This window comes from Vanellus vanellus (assembly GCF_965231255.1).
Source record: "Vanellus vanellus genome assembly, contig: HAP1_SCAFFOLD_33, whole genome shotgun sequence".
Classification (NCBI taxonomy): domain Eukaryota; kingdom Metazoa; phylum Chordata; class Aves; order Charadriiformes; family Charadriidae; genus Vanellus; species Vanellus vanellus.
The window spans coordinates 3,103,066-3,125,993 of NW_028128339.1; the positions used below are offsets into that span (position 1 = coordinate 3,103,066).

The 22,928-nt window shown below is 53.0% G+C and overlaps 1 protein-coding gene across 1 annotated transcript in view; it reads right to left on the minus strand.

Moving 5' to 3' along the window:
• The window catches only part of LOC309684591 (electroneutral sodium bicarbonate exchanger 1-like), a gene marked incomplete at both ends in the record, with an annotated part of 155,351 nt that overhangs the window by 122,523 nt on the left and 9,900 nt on the right, over window positions 1-22,928 (minus strand). Inside the window, 3 exons of the mRNA XM_082500477.1 lie at window positions 17,854-17,902; window positions 18,510-18,654; window positions 19,069-19,141. Of these exons, the coding sequence (XP_082356603.1) occupies window positions 17,854-17,902; window positions 18,510-18,654; window positions 19,069-19,141 (267 nt within the window). The remainder of the gene's footprint in view (window positions 1-17,853; window positions 17,903-18,509; window positions 18,655-19,068; window positions 19,142-22,928) is intronic.

The following is a 22,928-nucleotide window of genomic DNA, read 5'->3' on the forward strand; positions in this document are numbered from 1 at the left end:
CAGTGGTCCATCCTGCGGGATCTACCCAGAACTCCTCCCAGGCGTCTCCCGCAGAGTTTTCTCCAGTGCTTTAGGGCCCTGTGATCCCGGGTAGCAACCCCAGACTCCTCCAGGGAAGATACCCGAGATGATTTTTCTCCTTGGACAATGCTCCATCTTCTGGGATGCATCTGAGATTCCTCCCAGGCGTCTCCCGCAGACATTTTTCCTGTGGTTTTGGTCCCTGTCATCCCGGGTAGCAACCCCAGATTCCTCCAGGGAAGATACCCGAGATGAATTTTCTCCTTGGACAATGCTCCATCCTCTGGGATGCATCCGAGACTTGTCGCAGCTATGTCCCCGAGTCTTTTTTCTCGCCGTTTAGGGTTCTGTCATCCCAGGTAGCAACCCCAGACTCCTCCAGGGAAGACACCCAATATGATTTTTCTCTCTTGACAGTGGTCCATCCTGCGGGATCTACCCAGAACTCCTCCCAGGCGTCTCCCGCAGAGTTTTCTCCAGTGCTTTAGGGCCCTGTGATCCCGGGTAGCAACCCCAGACTCCTCCAGGGAAGATACCCGAGATGATTTTTCTCCTTGGACAATGCTCCATCTTCTGGGATGCATCTGAGATTCCTCCCAGGCGTCTCCCGCAGACATTTTTCCTGTGGTTTTGGTCCCTGTCATCCCGTGTAGCAACCCCAGATTCCTCCAGGGAAGATACCCGAGATGAATTTTCTCCTTGGACAATGCTCCATCCTCTGGGATGCATCCAAGACTTGTCGCAGCTATGTCCCCGAGTCTTTTTTCTCACGGTTTAGGGTTCTGTCATCCCAGGTAGCAACCCCAGACTCCTCCAGGGAAGACACCCAAGATGATTTTCCTCTCTTGACAGTGGTCCATCCTGTGGGATCTACCCAGAACTCCTCCCAGGCGTCTCCCGCAGAGTTTTCTCCAGTGCTTTAGGGCCCTGTGATCCCGGGTAGCAACCCCAGACTCCTCCAGGGAAGATACCCGAGATGATTTTTCTCCTTGGACAATGCTCCATCTTCTGGGATGCATCTGAGATTTCTCCCAGGCGTCTCCCGCAGACATTTTTCCTGTGGTTTGGGTCCCTGTAATCCCGGGTAGCAACCCCAGACTCCTCCAGGGAAGATACCCGAGATGATTTTTCTCCTTGGACAATGCTCCATCTTCTGGGATGCATCTGAGATTTCTCCCAGGCGTCTCCCGCAGACATTTTTCCTGTGGTTTGGGTCCCTGTGATCCCGGGTAGCAACCCCAGACTCCTCCAGGGAAGATACCCGAGATGATTTTTCTCTTGGACAATGCTCCATCTTCTGGGATGCATCTGAGATTTCTCCCAGGCGTCTCCCGCAGACATTTTTCCTGTGGTTTGGGTCCCTGTGATCCCGGGTAGCAACCCCAGACTCCTCCAGGGAAGATACCCGAGATGAATTTTCGCCTTGGACAATGCTCCATCCTCTGGGATGCATCCGAGACTTGTCGCAGCTATGTCCCCGAGTCTTTTTTCTCGCGGTTTAGGGTTCTGTCATCCCAGGTAGCAACCCCAGACTCCTCCAGGGAAGACACCCAAGATGATTTTTCTCTCTTGACAGTGGTCCATCCTGCGGAATCTACCCAGAACTCCTCCCAGGCGTCTCCCGCAGAGTTTTCTCCAGTGCTTTAGGGCCCTGTGATCCCGGGTAGCAACCCCAGACTCCTCCAGGGAAGATACCCGAGATGATTTTTCTCCTTGGACAATGCTCCATCTTCTGGGATGCATCTGAGATTCCTCCCAGGCGTCTCCTGCAGACATTTTTCCTGTGGTTTTGGTCCCTGTGATCCCGGGTAGCAACCCCAGACTCCTCCAGGGAAGATACCCGAGATGATTTTTCTCCTTGGACAATGCTCCATCCTCTGGGAAGCATCCGAGACTCCTTGCAGGTATGTCCCTGAGTGTTTATTCCGGTGTTTTGGGGCCCTGTGATCCCGGGTAGCAACCCCAGACTCCTCCAGGGAAGATACCCGAGATGATTTTTCTCCTTGGACAATGCTCCATCTTCTGGGATGCATCTGAGAGTCCTCCCAGGCGTCTCCCGCAGACATTTTTCCTGTGGTTTGGGTCCATGTAATCCCAGATAGCAACCCCAGATTCCTCCAGGACAGATACCCGGGATGATTTTTCTCCTTGGACAATGCTCCATCCTCTGGGATGCATCCGAGACTTGTCGGAGCTATGTCCCCGAGTCTTTTTTCTCGCGGTTTAGGGTTCTGTCATCCCAGGTAGCAACCCCAGACTCCTCCAGGGAAGACACCCAATATGATTTTTCTCTCTTGACAGTGGTCCATCCTGCGGGATCTACCCAGAACTCCTCCCAGGCGTCTCCCGCAGAGTTTTCTCCAGTGCTTTAGGGCCCTGTGATCCCGGGTAGCAACCCCAGACTCCTCCAGGGAAGATACCCGAGATGATTTTTCTCCTTGGACAATGCTCCATCTTCTGGGACGCATCTGAGATTCCTACCAGGCGTATCCCAGAGACATTTTTCCTGTGGTTTGGGTCCCTGTAATCCCGGGTAGCAACCACAGACTCCTCCAGGGAAGATACCCGAGATGATTTTTCTCCTTGGACAATGCTCCATCTTCTGGGATGCATCTGAGATTCCTCCCAGGCGTCTCCCGCAGACATTTTTCCTGTGGTTTGGGTCCCTGTAATCCCGGGTAACAACCCCAGACTCCTCCAGGGAAGATACCCGAGATGATTTTTCTCCTTGGACAATGCTCCATCCTCTGGGAAGCATTCGAGACTCCGTGCAGGTATGTCCCTGAGTGTTTACTCCGGTGTTTTTGGGCCCTGTGATCCCGGGTAGCAACCCCAGACTCCTCCAGGGAAGATACCCGAGATGATTTTTCTCCTTGGACAATGCTCCATCTTCTGGGATGCATCTGAGAGTCCTCCCAGGCGTATCCCGTAGACATTTTTCTTGTGGTTTGGGTCCCTGTAATCCCGGTAGCAACCACAGACTCCTCCAGGGAAGATACCCGAGATGATTTTTCTCCTTGGACAAAGCTCCATCTTCTGGGATGCATCTGAGATTCCTCCCAGGCGTCTCCCGCAGACATTTTTCCTGTGGTTTGGGTCCATCTAATCCCAGATAGCAACCCCAGACTCCTCCAGGGAAGATACCCGAGATGATTTTTCTCCTTGGACAATGCTCCATCTTCTGGGATGCATCTGAGATTCCTCCCAGGCGTCTCCCGCAGACATTTTTCCTGTGGTTTGGGTCCCTGTAATCCCGGTAGCAACCCCAGACTCCTCCAGGGAAGATACCCGAGATGATTTTTCTCCTTGGACAATGCTCCATCCTCTGGGAAGCATCCGAGACTCCTTGCAGGTATGTCCCTGAGTGTTTATTCCGGTGTTTTGGGGCCCTGTGATCCCGGGTAGCAACCCCAGACTCCTTCAGGGAAGATACCCGAGATGATTTTTCTCCTTGGACAATGCTCCATCCTCTGGGAAGCATCCGAGACTCCTTGCAGGTATGTCCCTGAGTGTTTATTCCGGTGTTTTGGGGCCCTGTGATCCCGGGTAGCCACCCCAGACTCCTCCAGAGAAGATACCCGAGATGATTTTTCTCCTTGGACAATGCTCCATCTTCTGGGATGCATCTGAGAGTCCTCCCAGGCGTATCCCGTAGACATTTTTCCTGTGGTTTGTGTCCATCTAATCCCAGATAGCAACCCCAGATTCTTCCAGGACAGATACCCGGGATGAATTTTCGCCTTGGACAATGCTCCATCCTCTGGGATGCATCCGAGACTTGTCGCAGCTATGTCCCCGAGTCTTTTTTCTCGCGGTTTAGGGTTCTGTCATCCCAGGTAGCAACCCCAGACTCCTCCAGGGAAGACACCCAAGATGATTTTTCTCTCTTGACAGTGGTCCATCCTGCGGAATCTACCCAGAACTCCTCCCAGGCGTCTCCCGCAGAGTTTTCTCCAGTGCTTTAGGGCCCTGTGATCCCGGGTAGCAACCCCAGACTCCTCCAGGGAAGATACCCGAGATGATTTTTCTCCTTGGACAATGCTCCATCTTCTGGGATGCATCTGAGATTCCTCCCAGGCGTCTCCTGCAGACATTTTTCCTGTGGTTTTGGTCCCTGTGATCCCGGGTAGCAACCCCAGACTCCTCCAGGGAAGATACCCGAGATGATTTTTCTCCTTGGACAATGCTCCATCCTCTGGGAAGCATCCGAGACTCCTTGCAGGTATGTCCCTGAGTGTTTATTCCGGTGTTTTGGGGCCCTGTGATCCCGGGTAGCAACCCCAGACTCCTCCAGGGAAGATACCCGAGATGATTTTTCTCCTTGGACAATGCTCCATCTTCTGGGATGCATCTGAGAGTCCTCCCAGGCGTATCCCGCAGACATTTTTCCTGTGGTTTGGGTCCATGTAATCCCAGATAGCAACCCCAGATTCCTCCAGGACAGATACCCGGGATGATTTTTCTCCTTGGACAATGCTCCATCCTCTGGGATGCATCCGAGACTTGTCGGAGCTCTGTCCCCGAGTCTTTTTTCTCGCGGTTTAGGGTTCTGTCATCCCAGGTAGCAACCCCAGACTCCTCCAGGGAAGACACCCAATATGATTTTTCTCTCTTGACAGTGGTCCATCCTGCGGGATCTACCCAGAACTCCTCCCAGGCGTCTCCCGCAGAGTTTTCTCCAGTGCTTTAGGGCCCTGTGATCCCGGGTAGCAACCCCAGACTCCTCCAGGGAAGATACCCGAGATGATTTTTCTCCTTGGACAATGCTCCATCTTCTGGGACGCATCTGAGATTCCTCCCAGGCGTCTCCCGCAGACATTTTTCCTGTGGTTTGGGTCCCTGTAATCCCGGGTAGCAACCACAGACTCCTCCAGGGAAGATACCCGAGATGATTTTTCTCCTTGGACAAAGCTCCATCTTCTGGGATGCATCTGAGATTCCTCCCAGGCGTCTCTCGCAGACATTTTTCCTGTGGTTTGGGTCCATCTAATCCCAGATAGCAACCCCAGACTCCTCCAGGGAAGATACCCGAGATGATTTTTCTCCTTGGACAATGCTCCATCTTCTGGGATGCATCTGAGATTCCTCCCAGGCGTCTCCCGCAGACATTTTTCCTGTGGTTTGGGTCCCTGTAATCCCGGTAGCAACCCCAGACTCCTCCAGGGAAGATACCCGAGATGATTTTTCTCCTTGGACAATGCTCCATCCTCTGGGAAGCATCCGAGACTCCTTGCAGGTATGTCCCTGAGTGTTTATTCCGGTGTTTTGGGGCCCTGTGATCCCGGGTAGCAACCCCAGACTCCTCCAGGGAAGATACCCGAGATGATTTTTCTCCTTGGACAATGCTCCATCTTCTGGGATGCATCTGAGAGTCCTCCCAGGCGTATCCCGTAGACATTTTTCCTGTGGTTTGTGTCCATCTAATCCCAGATAGCAACCCCAGATTCCTCCAGGACAGATACCCGGGATGATTTTTCTCCTTGGACAATGCTCCATCCTCTGGGATGCATCTGAGACTTGTCGCAGCTATGTCCCCGAGTCTTTTTTCTCGCGGTTTAGGGTTCTGTCATCCCAGGTAGCAACCCCAGACTCCTCCAGGGAAGACACCCAATATGATTTTTCTCTCTTGACAGTGGTCCATCCTGCGGGATCTACCCAGAACTCCTCCCAGGCGTCTCCCGCAGAGTTTTCTCCAGTGCTTTAGGGCCCTGTGATCCCGGGTAGCAACCCCAGACTCCTCCAGGGAAGATACCCGAGATGATTTTTCTCCTTGGACAATGCTCCATCTTCTGGGATGCATCTGAGATTTCTCCCAGGCGTCTCCCGCAGACATTTTTCCTGTGGTTTGGGTCCCTGTAATCCCGGGTAGCAACCCCAGACTCCTCCAGGGAAGATACCCGAGATGATTTTTCTCCTTGGACAATGCTCCATCTTCTGGGATGCATCTGAGATTTCTCCCAGGCGTCTCCCGCAGAGTTTTCTCCAGTGCTTTAGGGCCCTGTGATCCCGGGAAGCAATCCCAGACTCCTCCAGGGAAGATACCCGAGATGAATTTTCTCCTTGGACAATGCTCCATCCTCTGCGATGCATCCGAGACTTGTTGCAGCTATGTCCCCGAGTCTTTTTTCTTGCGGTTTAGGGTTCTGTCATCCCAGGTAGCAACCCCAGACCCCTCCAGGGAAGACACCCAATATGATTTTTCTCTCTTGACAGTGGTCCATCCTGCGGGATCTACCCAGAACTCCTCCCAGGCGTCTCCCGCAGAGTTTTCTCCAGTGCTTTAGGGCCCTGTGATCCCGGGTAGCAACCCCAGACTCCTCCAGGGAAGATACCCGAGATGATTTTTCTCCTTGGACAATGCTCCATCTTCTGGGATGCATCTGAGATTCCTCCCAGGCGTCTCCCGCAGACATTTTTCCTGTGGTTTTGGTCCCTGTCATCCCGGGTAGCAACCCCAGATTCCTCCAGGGAAGATACCCGAGATGAATTTTCTCCTTGGACAATGCTCCATCCTCTGGGATGCATCCGAGACTTGTCGCAGCTATGTCCCCGAGTCTTTTTTCTCGCCGTTTAGGGTTCTGTCATCCCAGGTAGCAACCCCAGACTCCTCCAGGGAAGACACCCAATATGATTTTTCTCTCTTGACAGTGGTCCATCCTGCGGGATCTACCCAGAACTCCTCCCAGGCGTCTCCCGCAGAGTTTTCTCCAGTGCTTTAGGGCCCTGTGATCCCGGGTAGCAACCCCAGACTCCTCCAGGGAAGATACCCGAGATGATTTTTCTCCTTGGACAATGCTCCATCTTCTGGGATGCATCTGAGATTCCTCCCAGGCGTCTCCCGCAGACATTTTTCCTGTGGTTTTGGTCCCTGTCATCCCGTGTAGCAACCCCAGATTCCTCCAGGGAAGATACCCGAGATGAATTTTCTCCTTGGACAATGCTCCATCCTCTGGGATGCATCCAAGACTTGTCGCAGCTATGTCCCCGAGTCTTTTTTCTCACGGTTTAGGGTTCTGTCATCCCAGGTAGCAACCCCAGACTCCTCCAGGGAAGACACCCAAGATGATTTTCCTCTCTTGACAGTGGTCCATCCTGTGGGATCTACCCAGAACTCCTCCCAGGCGTCTCCCGCAGAGTTTTCTCCAGTGCTTTAGGGCCCTGTGATCCCGGGTAGCAACCCCAGACTCCTCCAGGGAAGATACCCGAGATGATTTTTCTCCTTGGACAATGCTCCATCTTCTGGGATGCATCTGAGATTTCTCCCAGGCGTCTCCCGCAGACATTTTTCCTGTGGTTTGGGTCCCTGTGATCCCGGGTAGCAACCCCAGACTCCTCCAGGGAAGATACCCGAGATGATTTTTCTCTTGGACAATGCTCCATCTTCTGGGATGCATCTGAGATTTCTCCCAGGCGTCTCCCGCAGACATTTTTCCTGTGGTTTGGGTCCCTGTGATCCCGGGTAGCAACCCCAGACTCCTCCAGGGAAGATACCCGAGATGAATTTTCGCCTTGGACAATGCTCCATCCTCTGGGATGCATCCGAGACTTGTCGCAGCTATGTCCCCGAGTCTTTTTTCTCGCGGTTTAGGGTTCTGTCATCCCAGGTAGCAACCCCAGACTCCTCCAGGGAAGACACCCAAGATGATTTTTCTCTCTTGACAGTGGTCCATCCTGCGGAATCTACCCAGAACTCCTCCCAGGCGTCTCCCGCAGACTTTTCTCCAGTGCTTTAGGGCCCTGTGATCCCGGGTAGCAACCCCAGACTCCTCCAGGGAAGATACCCGAGATGATTTTTCTCCTTGGACAATGCTCCATCTTCTGGGATGCATCTGAGATTCCTCCCAGGCGTCTCCTGCAGACATTTTTCCTGTGGTTTTGGTCCCTGTGATCCCGGGTAGCAACCCCAGACTCCTCCAGGGAAGATACCCGAGATGATTTTTCTCTTGGACAATGCTCCATCTTCTGGGATGCATCTGAGATTTCTCCCAGGCGTCTCCCGCAGAGTTTTCTCCAGTGCTTTAGGGCCCTGTGATCCCGGGTAGCAATCCCAGACTCCTCCAGGAAAGATACCCGAGATGAATTTTCTCCTTGGACAATGCTCCATCCTCTGCGATGCATCCGAGACTTGTTGCAGCTATGTCCCCGAGTCTTTTTTCTTGCGGTTTAGGGTTCTGTCATCCCAGGTAGCAACCCCAGACCCCTCCAGGGAAGACACCCAATATGATTTTTCTCTCTTGACAGTGGTCCATCCTGCGGGATCTACCCAGAACTCCTCCCAGGCGTCTCCCGCAGAGTTTTCTCCAGTGCTTTAGGGCCCTGTGATCCCGGGTAGCAACCCCAGACTCCTCCAGGGAAGATACCCGAGATGATTTTTCTCCTTGGACAATGCTCCATCTTCTGGGATGCATCTGAGATTCCTCCCAGGCGTCTCCCGCAGACATTTTTCCTGTGGTTTTGGTCCCTGTCATCCCGGGTAGCAACCCCAGATTCCTCCAGGGAAGATACCCGAGATGAATTTTCTCCTTGGACAATGCTCCATCCTCTGGGATGCATCCGAGACTTGTCGCAGCTATGTCCCCGAGTCTTTTTTCTCGCCGTTTAGGGTTCTGTCATCCCAGGTAGCAACCCCAGACTCCTCCAGGGAAGACACCCAATATGATTTTTCTCTCTTGACAGTGGTCCATCCTGCGGGATCTACCCAGAACTCCTCCCAGGCGTCTCCCGCAGAGTTTTCTCCAGTGCTTTAGGGCCCTGTGATCCCGGGTAGCAACCCCAGACTCCTCCAGGGAAGATACCCGAGGTGATTTTTCTCCTTGGACAATGCTCCATCTTCTGGGATGCATCTGAGATTCCTCCCAGGCGTCTCCCGCAGACATTTTTCCTGTGGTTTTGGTCCCTGTCATCCCGTGTAGCAACCCCAGATTCCTCCAGGGAAGATACCCGAGATGAATTTTTTCCTTGGACAATGCTCCATCCTCTGGGATGCATCCAAGACTTGTCGCAGCTATGTCCCCGAGTCTTTTTTCTCACGGTTTAGGGTTCTGTCATCCCAGGTAGCAACCCCAGACTCCTCCAGGGAAGACACCCAAGATGATTTTCCTCTCTTGACAGTGGTCCATCCTGTGGGATCTACCCAGAACTCCTCCCAGGCGTCTCCCGCAGAGTTTTCTCCAGTGCTTTAGGGCCCTGTGATCCCGGGTAGCAACCCCAGACTCCTCCAGGGAAGATACCCGATATGATGTTTCTGCTTGGACAATGCTCCATCTTCTGGGATGCATCTGAGATTCCTCCCAGGCGTCTCCCGCAGACATTTTTCCTGTGGTTTGGGTCCCTGTAATCCCGGGTAGCAACCCCAGACTCCTCCAGGGAAGATGCCCGAGATGATTTTTCTCCTTGGACAATGCTCCATCCTCTGGGAAGCATCCGAGACTCCTTGCAGGTATGTCCCTGAGTGTTTATTCCGGTGTTTTTGGGCCCTGTGATCCCGGGTAGCAACCCCAGACTCCTCCAGGGAAGATACCCGAGATGATTTTTCTCCTTGGACAATGCTCCATCTTCTGGGATGCATCTGAGATTCCTCCCAGGCGTCTCCCACAGACATTTTTCCTGTGTTTTGGGTCCCTGTAATCCCAGGTAGCAACCCCAGACTCCTCCAGGGAAGATACCCGGGATGATTTTTCTCCTTGGACAATGCTCCATCCTCTGGGAAGCATCCGAGACCCCTTGCAGGTATGTCCCTGAGTCTTTATTCCGGTGTTTTGGGGCCCTGTGATCCCGGGTAGCAACCCCAGACTCCTCCAGGGAAGATACCCGAGATGATTTTTCTCTTTGGACAATGCTCCATCCTCTGGGAAGCATCCGAGACTCCTTGCAGCTATGTCCCTGAGTGTTTATTCCGGTGTTTTGGTGCTCTATGATCCCAGGTAGCAACCCCAGACTCCTCCAGGGAAGACACCCAATATGATTTTTCTCTCTTGACAGTGGTCCATCCTGCGGGATCTGCCCAGAACTCCTCCTAGACAACTGCCACCGAGTTTTCTCCAATGCTTTAGGGCCGTGTGATCCAGGGTAGTAACCCCAGACTCCTCCAGGGAAGATACCCGCGATGATTTTTCTCCTTGGACAATGCTCCATCCTCTGGGATGCATATGAGATTCCTCCCAGGCGTCTCCCACAGACATTTTTCCTGTGGTTTGGGTCCCTGTAATCCCGGGTAGCAGCCCCAGACTCCTCCGGGGAAGATACCCGAGATGATTTTTCTCCTTGGACAATGCTCCATCTTCTGGGATGCATCTGAGATTCCTCCCAGGCTTCTCCCGCAGACATTTTTCCTGTGGTTTGGGTCCATGTAATCCCAGATAGCAACCCCAGATTCCTCCAGGACAGATACCCGGGATGATTTTTCTCCTCGGACAATGCTCCATCCTCTGGGATTCATCCGAGACTTGTCGCAGCTATGTCCCCGAGTCTTTTTTCTCGCGGTTTAGGGTTCTGTCATCCCAGGTAGCAACCCCAGACTCCTCCAGGAAAGACACCCAAGATGATTTTTCTCTCTTGACAGTGGTCCATCCTGCGCGATCTACCCAGAACTCCTCCCAGGCGTCTCCCGCAGAGTATTCTCCAGTGCTTTAGGGCCCTGTGATCCCGGGTAGCAAGCCCAGACTCCTCCAGGGAAGATACCCGAGATGATTTTTCTCCTTGGACAATGCTCCATCTTCTGGGATGCATCTGAGATTCCTCCCAGGCGTCTCCCGCAGATATTTTTCCTGTGGTTTGGGTCCCTGTGATCCCGGGTAGCAACCCCAGACTCCTCCAGGGAAGATACCCGAGATGAATTTTCTCCTTGGACAAAGCTCCATCCTCTGGGATGCATCCGAGACTTGTCACAGCTATGTCCCTGAGTCTTTTTTCTCGCGGTTTTAGGGTTCTGTCATCCCAGGTAGCAACCCCAGACTCCTCCAGGGAAGATACCCGAGATGATTTTTCTCCTTGGACAATGCTCCATCCTCTGGGAAGCATCCGAGACTCCTTGCAGGTATGTCCCTGAGTGTTTATTCCGGTGTTTTGGGGCCCTGTGATCCCGGGTAGCAACCCCAGACTCCTCCAGGGAAGATACCCGAGATGATTTTTCTCCTCGGACAAAGCTCCATCCTCTGGGATGCATCCGAGACTTGTCGCAGCTATGTCCCGAGTCTTTTTTCTCGGGGTTTAGGGTTCTGTCATCCCAGGTAGCAACCTCAGACTCCTCCAGGAAAGATACCCGAGATGATTTTTCTCCTTGGACAATGCTCCATCCTCTGGGAGGCATCCGAGACTCCTTGCAGGTATGTCCCTGAGTGTTTATTCCGGTGTTTTGGGGCCCTGTGATCCCGGGTAGCAACCCCAGACTCCTCCAGGGAAGATTCCCGAGATGATTTTTCTCTTTGGACAATGCTCCATCCTCTGGGAAGTATCCGAGACTCCTTGCAGGTATGTCCCTGAGTGTTTATTCCGGTGTTTTGGGGCCCTGTGATCCCGGGTAGCAACCCCAGACTCCTCCAGGGAAGATACCTGAGATGATTTTTCTCCTTGGACAATGCTCCATCCTCTGGGAAGCATCCGAGACTCCTTGCAGGTATGTCCCTGAGTGTTTATTCCGGTGTTTTGGGGCCCTGTGATCCCGGGTAGCAACCCCAGACTCCTCCAGGGAAGATACCCGAGATGATTTTTCTCCTCGGACAAAGCTCCATCCTCTGGGATGCATCCGAGACTTGTCGCAGCTATGTCCCCGAGTCTTTTTTCTCGGGGTTTAGGGTTCTGTCATCCCAGGTAGCAACCTCAGACTCCTCCAGGAAAGATACCCGAGATGATTTTTCTCCTTGGACAATGCTCCATCCTCTGGGAAGTATCCGAGACTCCTTGCAGGTATGTCCCTGAGTGTTTATTCCGGTGTTTTGGGGCCCTGTGATCCCGGGTAGCAACCCCAGACTGCTCCAGGGAAGATTCCCGAGATGATTTTTCTCTTTGGACAATGCTCCATCCTCTGGGAAGTATCCGAGACTCCTTGCAGGTATGTCCCTGAGTGTTTATTCCGGTGTTTTGGGGCCCTGTGATCCCGGGTAGCAACCCCAGACTCCTCCAGGGAAGATACCTTAGATGATTTTTCTCCTTGGACAATGTTCCATCCTCTGGGTTTCACCCGAGACTCCTTCCAGGCTTCTGTTGTTGTCTTTTGTCATGTATTTTAGGGACCTGAGATCCCTGGTAGGACCTCCAGACTCTCCAAAGGGAGATAACTGTGATGGTTTTTTCTCACTGGGAAGTAACCTATCATGTTTTTTCTCTTTTAGGCAAAGCTTTTTACCCCGCAATAAACCCATGGCTCCTTCCAGGCATCTCCCAGAGACTTTTGATCTCTAGTTGAGGGACCTGATATCACAGGTAGCTACCAAGACTCTTCCAAGGAAGCTTCCTTCTGTTTTGCCAATAGGCCTCTGTTCCTGGATCCATCCAACCCTCCCATTAGCGTTAGGTTAGGGTGTGCGTTCTGTATGAGAATCCCACAGCTCCAGGGACACCTGGCTGGAAAAGGTATGTCGAGGAGGGAACGGCATTGCACCAACATCGCTTCCTTGACACTGTGATGGTGTGCTCCCCCTCCCCGCCTTCCAACCTGACCTTTATCTCCCGTGACCCTGCCCAAGCACTAACACCCGTGGTGGTCACAATGGGCACGTGTACTTGTGATGGCTTCCCCCGGCTCGATGTGGTTTCGGGGAAACACATAACACCACAGTAGCCAAGTGCTAACTTGAGCAGTGCTGGTACTGTGGCCAATATGCAGATATGACTATAGGTCAATCATCTCACCCACATCAATAGTGAACAGCCCAAGAGCCCTTTGAGCTCCCCTGCACGCCAGGATCTCCCCATGAGCGGGGACGCCTCTCAAGGTTACTCCTCGAGCTTCACAGATTCTTTGCCGCAACAGATCCTCGGTCAGTGACTAATAGCAACCGAAACTGTGAAATCTTAGCTAAGTGATAGAAAGGATTGATTGCACATATATAATCCCTTAGACATAAACCGTTGACCCAGTCCGGGACCAGGATTGGATCCAGCCGCACCCAGACTCCTCTCTGAGAAGGAGGTTAGAAAGCAAGGGGCTCCTTTCCGAACCTCAGCCCAACAGGAGGGTCTCCCTGGCAGTTCTGCCTGACCCTGTCCTCCATGCAGGAAATAACCAAGTGTACCTTGCCATCGAATCCTGCTAAAGCACTGTCGCATTTATTCTCAAACTTTGTTAAATCCCTGTTTTGTATCAATAAACGTGTCGCTGCTTCTCTCTACGAGTGAAGTGCATCGCTCCATCCGCAACAGACACCTCTCTCCTCTGGGCCACCCGTGCTGCTGGGGACCTCAGCCTCAGCCCACGCTGCCATTAGCTGCCTGTCAAAGTGCTGCTACGGGATGGTGAAGGCAGGAACAGCTTTCCATCCTTGCTCCTTTTGTGTAGGAGCAGTCGCTGGATGTTTTCCATTTTGGAGTGGGGCTCTGGCGAGTGTGGGAGAGAGTGTTGGGAGCGTTACGGTGCAAGGAAAGCGCAGAGCCCCAGTGTTGGTCGGGCTGTGAAAGTGCCGCCAAGGGATAGTGAGGGCAAGCAGTCTAATATGACCGAATTGAATGAAACAATCCAGGAATTCTTTACTTACAGAATCTCACTTGGCTACAGCCCACGCTGAGGGATGCTGGACTAAAGTCACACTCCTTTTCTTTGGAGGAATTCTGAAAGGAAAAGGAACCAAAGAACTGTTACACAATGTAAAATTCTATTGTACAGGAGAAGTTTATTTGTTTGCTTGCTTTAAGAACTAAAGGCGGTTTCAAACCCTAAAAATGCAAGATAACCAAAGTACAGAACGAGATCCCCGAGCTAAACAAAAGACATCTCTCTCGTCTGTGCTATCGCCTAGCAGCCAACTACTCCCCTCGATAAATATCACCGTCAGGAGGAGCCCAATTTGACCTCTCCCTGAATGGCAGCTGGACTGCACGCCAGGCGACTCTCCCCGTGGGCAGGGGCGACTCTCAAGGTTAGAGATTCCTTACCTGAGACTGAGAGCCTTCCTCACCCACGGCGGAGAGATGCCTTAGCTGCGGCAGATCCTCAGTAAGTGACTGAGAGCGTGCTGAATTAGTACTAATGAGACATTACTAATCCATGCAGCTACTCAATATTATTGCAAACATTGTATAGGTAATTCCGTTAGACATAAGCTGTTCTCCAAGTGTGAGACCGGGGCTCCATAAGGAGTTTAGAAGGCAAGGGGATCCACTCTGAACCTCGTGACTCAATGGGAGGGTCTTCCTTACTCTTTGCGTCTCCAGTCTCTGTGTGAATCAGCCTAACCTGCTTCTAACTCAGTTTTCCTTTGTATGTTTTTTCCAAGCAGTAGTTAATCATAGAATGGTCTGGGTCGTCTTCAATTGGATCTGGTTGCTCAGAGCCCCATCCAACCTGACCTGGAATGTTTCCAGGTATGGGCCATCTCCCACCTCTTTGGGCAACCTGGGCCAGTGTCTCCCCACCCTCATCATCAAAAAACATAATCTTCCCAGATGCCCCATCCCTGCTTATTGCAGGGGGTTGGACTCAACAACCTCTAAAGGTCCCTTCCAACCCAAATGATTCTATGACACTGTGATTTCACTGATGTTTCCCTGTTGGCTTCTGTTCTGTCAGAAGCCCCTGGCTCATCTCCATAAGACTGCGAGTCTGCTGCACCCAGCACGTCTCAGACCAACAGGCTGAGGGTCCTCGCTGGCGCCCCGTCCCCCTGACCTTAGCATGTTCCCGCAGCTTGTCACGGGCAAGCCTGATCCTATCCCTGACCCCTTCAAGTCTGATCCTATCCCTGACCCCTTCAAGTCTAGTTTAAAGCTCTGCCAATGAGCCCCACTGGCTCCTGAGCAAAGACCCTCTTCCCCCTTTCAGAAAGCTCAATCCCATCTGACCCCAGCAGGCCTGGCACCATGGAGGCCACCCTATTTGTGCAAAAAAACGAAAATTGTGGTGGTGACAGCAGCCACGGAGCCATGTATTGAGACCAGGTCCATCTGTTCCTTCCAGTGTTGCTGCGCATAACTGGAAGGAGAGAGGAAAAATAGCCGGCGCTCCAGATTCCCTTACCACCCATCCCAAGGCCCTGAAGTCTCTCCGGATCGCCCTCGGACTACACATTGTGGCTTCGTGGCCACCCACAGGGAAGAGCAGCGCTGGGCAATAGTCCGAGGGCTGTACCAGGCCGGGAAGTTTCCTAGTGACGTCCTTAACCCGGGCCCAGGGGGGCAGCAGACTTCCCCAAGAGGAGGGTCTGCCCGGTGAGTCAGGGGTATGTGATAGAGACAATAACACATTGTGCACTGATTGACTAGCAGTGATTCATAACCTGAAGGACAGGCCTGATAAAAAGCAAGAAGTCTTGAGATTGCCAAGGACAGCTCCTGATAACGAATAAGAGTGTGCCTTGAAAAGTGGCTGAAACCAACCCTGCGGTCTGGACAAAGACCAAAGAAGAACTGAGTCTGCGCAAGGACAAAGAGTTACTTGCGGTGATGAAGAGGAATCATCAGCCTTCGTGGTCACGACCCTCAGCGACCACCACCAGGAGGCATTGCGCAAGCGCGGTTGGGAGGAGTTTATGGAAATGACTTCTTAGAGCTAATTTTAATACGAAGTGGGGACAGGTTATGCATATGTATAGGCGTATTGGGAAATCTTATGATTATGTAATTAAGAACTATATATATTTGAGAAGGCCGCTGCATTGGGCGCGCACGATTGTGGTGGGGCGACCCCCCCGTGCTGCCCAGCGCTGAATAAATATACCCACTTTACAACCTTCCCGGTTGTGGAGTCTCTGGAGTTTCGTTTCCGCATGTCACCGGCAGGTCCGGTCCTCTGTTCCCGTCTCCGGGAGGGCAGAGCGCGGCTCCAGCGGCCCCTCTCTCTCTCGCTCACGCTCCCGACTGCTCCTCAGCCTTTCTCCTTCCCCCCCGGCTCTGCCGCCAGGCCGAGCGCACCGTCCCCCTGCTCCCCCCTCACGCTGCGCTGCTCTCCGCCGCGGAGCGGGCCGGCCCCGGAGCGGCTCCCTCGGCCACCGGCCGCTCCCTCCGCTGCGGCGCGTTTGAGCCTCCCGCCGTTGCCCGGGCAACGCCCAGGTCTCGCCAGCGGCTGTGGCGAGAGGTACCGGCTGCCGCTCGGCCCCGCTCGGATCGGCTCGTCATCTCGCGGCCCCTCTCGGCCGGTCAGGGCCGTCCCCGAGCGCGGCGGCGGGGCCGGGCTGGCGCAGGGCGGGCAGAGGAGCGGCGGGCGGAGGGGCCGAGCCGCCCCGGGAGGCGGCCGCGGGGCGCTCCCCTCCTGCGCTGCCCCGAGGTCCCGGCCGGTCCGGGGCAGCCGCTCGGTGTCCCTCGGGTCCCCGCTGTCCGGGCGTCGGGGCAGCCCCGGGGCTGGGCTGGGGCCGGCTCCGTCCCAGCGGCCATCCCCCTTTGGCGGGTCAGCCGGCGGGGGGCACGGCCGGACCCTCCTGCCTGCCCCGGGCCCCGCCGCACGGGCTCTGTGCCGCACACACCGTCCCGTCCGTACCCGCCCTCTCCCCCGCTGGGAGGGCGGTGGGGCCACCGCGGGGCGGGCAGAGCCCTGTGGGGCTGCGCCCGGGAGTCACCGAGCGCCGCAGGTTGCCCGATGCGGAGCGAAAGGAGCCCGAGGGGCCACCCAGAGCAGCCCCCGCAGCGCAGCGCAGCGGCACAGGCAGCGGCAGGAGGGGCAGCCCCCGGCCGGGGGAGCCCCCGTCGGGGCGGGTAAGTAGCACAGCCACGTCTGCGCAAGAGGAGCAACGCAGAAGCCTTTTCCCGCCCCGACTGCTCCCGCCAGCGAGCTCGGGGCCGGTGGCACTGACGGCGGCAGCCAGGAGCATCGGGCCCCGAGTCACCGGTGCCGACAGCACAGGCGCCGCTGGAGGCGTCCGCCTCTTCCCGCCCCGACGGGATGCCGAGGGCAAGAGCGGGAAGAGGCCCCCAGACGCAGCCCCGCTGCCTTGCTGCGGCTCCTCTGCTTCCAGTACCTTTCCCTTTCCTTCCACAAGGCTGCCGTATCTTCACCAATCTTGACCTTTTCATGCTGGGAAGCAGAGGCCCGGCTCATACTAGAAACCTCTGCTGCTTCTTGGAGGGAATGAGTGTTTTCTGCCGGGGCAAGACTGATTAAAGACTGATTAAAATAACACCAAGTTCCAAGTTGCTTCTTTTATTAGAATCCCACAGAACAGTTTTTCAAAGGCACATTGCCACTTTGTGACACGCAAGGATCAAAATCTTAAAGCTTGTTGCTCTTTTTCCCCAAAACTCTAGGTTGTACAGAAAAACACATTCCAACCCAACACCTTCAGTACATCAATTTGGAAACATAAGCAAAGTAGCATTTCACTTAAAGCATTCACTAGCTGAGACAAGCCATGTGAAAAGCAGAGTTACACAAGAGACAATACCACCAAACAGTCACACTACAAGTTTACCTTTCCACAACAATCAGTGCTTCCAGGTCAGTTCTTTCCACCAAAAAGATGCTGGAGTGGCAAAAAGATGATGCTGGGGAAACAACAACAAGAGCACGTTACACTGCCAGTCCTTCTCTGAGAATTGTAATGACAAGGCCATTTCTGGCCACCAGAAAGACACAACCCCAGCACAAAACAGACAGGGAAAGACTGAAAAAATAGAGACAACATAAAGAATAACTGGTGCACGGTGATGTTAATTTCAGTTTGCAATGGTGTCTTTGGGAGTCAAGGTTACCAAGGCCACAGTTGCTACGCAGCCAAAGAAGGTCTGTCCAGGGAAAGCCCTGTCAGAAGGGGGAGTATTTAAGCCCTTTAGAAATCGGGCTGGAGATGGCACTCCTCAGCGGATAAAGCCCCACCTCCCACCAGGAGGGCTTTTCCCAAAGACAGCTCACAAGAGGACCATTTCTTGGCAATGTTGCACCTTACACAAGACAAAAGGACAGCCCTGAACGGTCCTTTGCCCCGGCACACTTTGGTTTAACCACAGAACAGAGGTGTCCGTTCTTCAAGACCATGTAGAACCACCTCAACTGCTACAGTCGGGTACGCTCTCCAACACAGGCTTGGACATCGAATCAGAGAATCCTCTAGCTTGGAAGGGACCTTAAGGATCATCCAGTCCAACCATCAACCTAACACTGCCAGAACCACCACTAAACCACATCCCACAGCACGTCTACCTGGCTTTTAAATCTCTCTGGGGACAGAGATTCCACCACTTCCATGGGCAGCCTGTTCCAATGCTTCACAACCCTTTTGGTGAAGAACTTTTTCCTAATATCCACTCTAAACCTCCCCTGGGGAACCTTGAGGCCATTTCCTCTTGTCCTATCGCTTGTTACTAGCGATAGCCAGGCCTGCATCTGCTCCGAGCTGCAGTGTTGGTACCTTCTCCAGAACTCGGAGAGACCTCTTCCTCCCGACTCCACGCTTCCTTCCTTTACCGTGTGGTCCATTCGCTGCGGCAGCTGCATGGCACCCTCAGCCTGACCGGCTGCTGTTCTTTGTTCAAGGTCAGATTCCACAGGTGCCCCTGTAAGAAACGGCAGCAAGAACAAAACCACAAGCTCGCTCTCTCCACCCTCCCAGAACACCAGCGGCAGCCCCTGAAACCGAGAGGCGGGTCCAGACTCCGGCTGACATGACGCCTGGGGGGTTTCCCAGCCATCACCGTGCAGAGGGATTTGGAGGGAGGTTCCCATCTCACAGCCCTGCTCTGAACGAGCGACAGAGCCGAGCTCTGCGGGTGGGATGGGATGCACGGGAAGAGACTCTCAGCCAAAATCATTGCTGACCTACCGCTTTCCCATGGTTCTCATTCCTAATCTCACGTGCTGGAAAATACCAAACATGATTTTTAAAGGAAAACTAATACCGATGTCATCCTTGTGGCTTTGGATGCAATACGACCAATCTGAACGAAACAACCCAGGAATTCCTTACTTACAAAATCTCCCTTGGTTACAGCCCACGCTGAGGGACGCTGGACTAAAGCCACACTCCTTTTCTTTGGAGGAATTCTGAAAGGAAAAGGAACACAAGAACCGTTACACAATGTAAAAGTCTACGGTACAGGAGATTTTTGCTTGTTTGCTCGCTTTCAGAACTAAAAGACAAGGTCGACTCCCTCGTTCTGGGATTTCCATTTCTTTTCCTGCTCCTACGAGGACTTTCTTTACCAATATATTGCTACCTCTCCCTCCTCGGGACATTCACGTGCCTAACATAAAGCTGTAGTTCGCTGAGTAGACTTTAATATAGCAGACTGTGAAAGAAAAACAGCAGCTATGGCACGGAGAGAGATTTAAGAAACCACCAACCGAGGTGCTGTGGGAAATAAGAGCCGCTGGACCATACAGGCCCCCAGACATCAGCCCTGCTAAGACACAGTCATAGGAAACAGAGTAACAGGGAAGGCACAAAAGTGCAAAGTGCCAGAAGGGGGAGGTGAGCCGGGAATCCCCATTAGGAAGGCTGTCAGCAAGACAAAGGACCACAAACAGCAAAATCAGCATGTAAGCTTCTTGACGAGAGAGTAAACCAACTTTGTCCTAGCGAGAAGATCACAGAAGAATAGCTCCACTCCCCGATGGTGTTCCTCTTGCACTAAGCTCAGGTTCACCCAAAATTCCAAACTGTGGATGGCCTAAGAGCTTTGCAGTTTAGTCTCAGAGCAGTAACTAAGTCAGAAAATTATCTGCAGTGACAGTCTGAACGTCTCTCAGTTCTCTGTTCTCTTTCTTTGACTGCTACTGGTACACGTGGTAAGTGGAAAGGTGCGCAGGCTCGACACCAGTCATCCTGACCAGACAGCCTACTGTCAAAATCACAGGCCAAGAAGGCATTTGGATGAAAGCTGAAAATGCCATCTATTTAACAGCCAGGTGACTGCGGCACTGCCACGCTCCTCCTTCCCAATTGAGTGCCCGTCGCTCCTACGTGCGCTAAGTAGACAGATTTCCTTCACGTTTAACGAGACCCTTCCCTTTTTGAGATGCATTCTAAAACACCGTGTGGGTTTGCATCCAAATTCAGACACTGCAGATAAACTGAACAAGAGCCCCAGAGGAACTGTCAGAAGAATCCTGAGGAACTACAGGAGCTACCGATACGTTTTTTCCTAAACCTAATCCTTCTTCTGATCCCAAATAGCAAAAGAAAGCAAATGGAGAGCAAAGCAAGTGGAAAGCGCGTCACAGAAGCACCTGGCTCTGAGCTCCTAGAAAAACATAGAGAAGGCAGAGGTCATCTGCCCATGATTTTGGGCAGTGCTCATGGTATCTGGCCCGGCATTCATAACCACAACACTCTGTGCCTGGACACCCCCCTCAGCATAACAGTGCCCTGACTAGTGCAAATTTCAGGTGCGAGGCATGGTGGCACACGCATCTGTTCTGGAGAAGGTTCTTCTCCCCTCAGTTGGTATTTGCCCAGTTGACGAGTCATTCCGTATAGTTCCAGTTTACCTGGAAAGAGCTCAGGACGTGGCCTCCCACATTAGTTAACACCATACGAGGCTACGGTGAAGTCTGCTGCCTGCCACATTCTTTCTCAGGGTCCAACATGCCAACCTGCAGCTCCAGCTTTCAAGGACTCTAATATTTGGGAAACTCAGCCACAGTACAAGGAGCAGAGGCATTCTGGGCACAGTGGCTATAGCAAAGTGGGGAACAAAAAAGCATCTCTCAGCGGATGACTCTTATCCCACCAAGAGTGTGTTTGGAGCTCCCGAGGAAAGAAGCCAGCAGGGGCACGTGTAGAGACCCGTCACTAATCCTGCAAAGGGAAGCTGAGGGAAAAACAGCGATACAGGTTTTGGAGACAAGTAAGCCGGCTTGTTTTAGAGACATTCTTCTGTACCGAACGCTCCTGAGGAGTCACCAGGCAGTCTCCTTTCTGTCTTGAAAATCCAACAAACCTGTCAAAACCCCTCTTCTGAAAGAAAGTTTGGGGCTTACAACAAGGGGAGGGCTGTTTCAATACAGGAGTTCACCTGTGCAGGCTGAAGGTAACCACACAACTGGTAGCCCAGCACTGCAGGCGGCTGTCCAGGCAGGGAATCCCTGCAGAGCAATGATGCCGGGGTTGGCCCTTTGAAACCAGGGCTCCAGGAGCCAGCAGGCAGTATGCCCCGGCCATCTGAGAGCTCAAGCAAGCCCACAGACGACATCTGCGTAAAGGCTCCGCCAGTTGTGAAGAGGTCCAGAAGGTTCCTGAAGCAGGGGCAGCATGTCGTCATGCAGAAACATGCAGAAATCCTGGGATTTGATGCAACTGGTCACCTCCCAGGCAACAGTGGGAGAAGCAGCTGTTCCTTTCATATCACCAGGCAACTCCCTTTGTGGACAAACCCAAGAGAAATGAACCAGCCTCCTCATAAAATTCTCTCTCCAAAGAGGTGGAGGGGAAAAAGGCCAGGAAGGTGAGAGCATGGCAGGGATTGGAACTAAATTTCGAATGGGTATTGGTACCGAGAAAATGGATGAAGTGCAGCGGGTCGTTTGGGAGGACGGGCAACAGGCAGGAGCAGGAGAACAGGGGTGCTGGCGCAGACCCTGTTCCCTAAAGGCTGTGCCCAACAGCAGCTCTGTCAGAGCAGCCTTTTCGCCTGCGAGCTACAGGAGAAAGAATCTTCCCCTCCTGACAAGGTCTCTGGAGAACAGCGGGTTCAGGAAGCAACTGCCAATCCCGTGGGTACAACCCTGTCGTAAACCCGCCTTCCGACACCCTACTGAGAAAAGGCACGGCACTGTTTCAAGACGAGGGAGACGCCTGCAAGGCCATCTGCACAGAGAAAGGACACTGCTGGGGAGGGGCGAGTCCTCACGCTGAAGCCAGTGTCAAGGTGTCAGCCCCCACTGTTGGCCCTCCGCGGAGCTCTGCACGAAGGGGCATCTGAGGAAAAAGAGGACCGGAGTCTGGAAGACAAGGCAGGGCACCCTTCAGGCTCATCTCTGGCAGGCGAAGCTCACCCCTAGAGTTTGTAGCTTGACACTCAGAAAAGCTCGTGTCGTCTGGCGGTAGAAGTCATCCCTTGGCTAAGTCTGAGGAGCAGGAATGACAAATGTCTCCATGCAGGTGAAAAGGGGAAAAACATTACCTGAAGGCATTTTTCTGCTTGCCACTTTAAGAATCTAGGACTAAAGAGATAGTGTTGTCTCTTTCTGGACGTTCTGTAGCTTACCGTTTCAAATCCACGCTTTGCTTTACTCCTGTGGTGAACACACTCAGCTCCAGTTCTAAAAAGAAGTCAAATAAGTAAGAACTGAGTTTAACAAAAAGCCAAAAAAAGGAAGCAATCTTGTAAAAGGCTACTTCCAGTATTTCATCAGAAATCAGGATTTCAGTACCTCTAGCCAACAAGATAGAGACCCTTAATTGATATTTGCACTCACGCTTCAAAGTCTCATTTGAAGAAGGAAAACCGGCCCTCGTTCCATTATCAGGCTTTCTGCTTTTCTAGTAAAACCAGCAAGCAGTTAAAGAGAAGAAAAGCTTGTGGAATGATTACTAAAGTGATCAATAATACAGCATTGGTCACACATTAAGGAAAGGTATAAAATCAAGAGGGTTCGAGGGTAGAACACAGCCGCAGCCGGTATGCAAAGAATCCGCTCCATCTGCGATTCCCTGTACAATACTGCTTGCAGAGCAACACACAGAGTGGAGTGGGGTGGAGACTCCAAGGCCAAACCCTGTGATAATCCAGCAAACACGGGAACGAGATGGCACCACGGAACTGATGTGCGCCAGCTCTAAGAAGGAAAACAGTGCGGAGGATGGAGCGGAGTGGAGACAGCGCAGCCA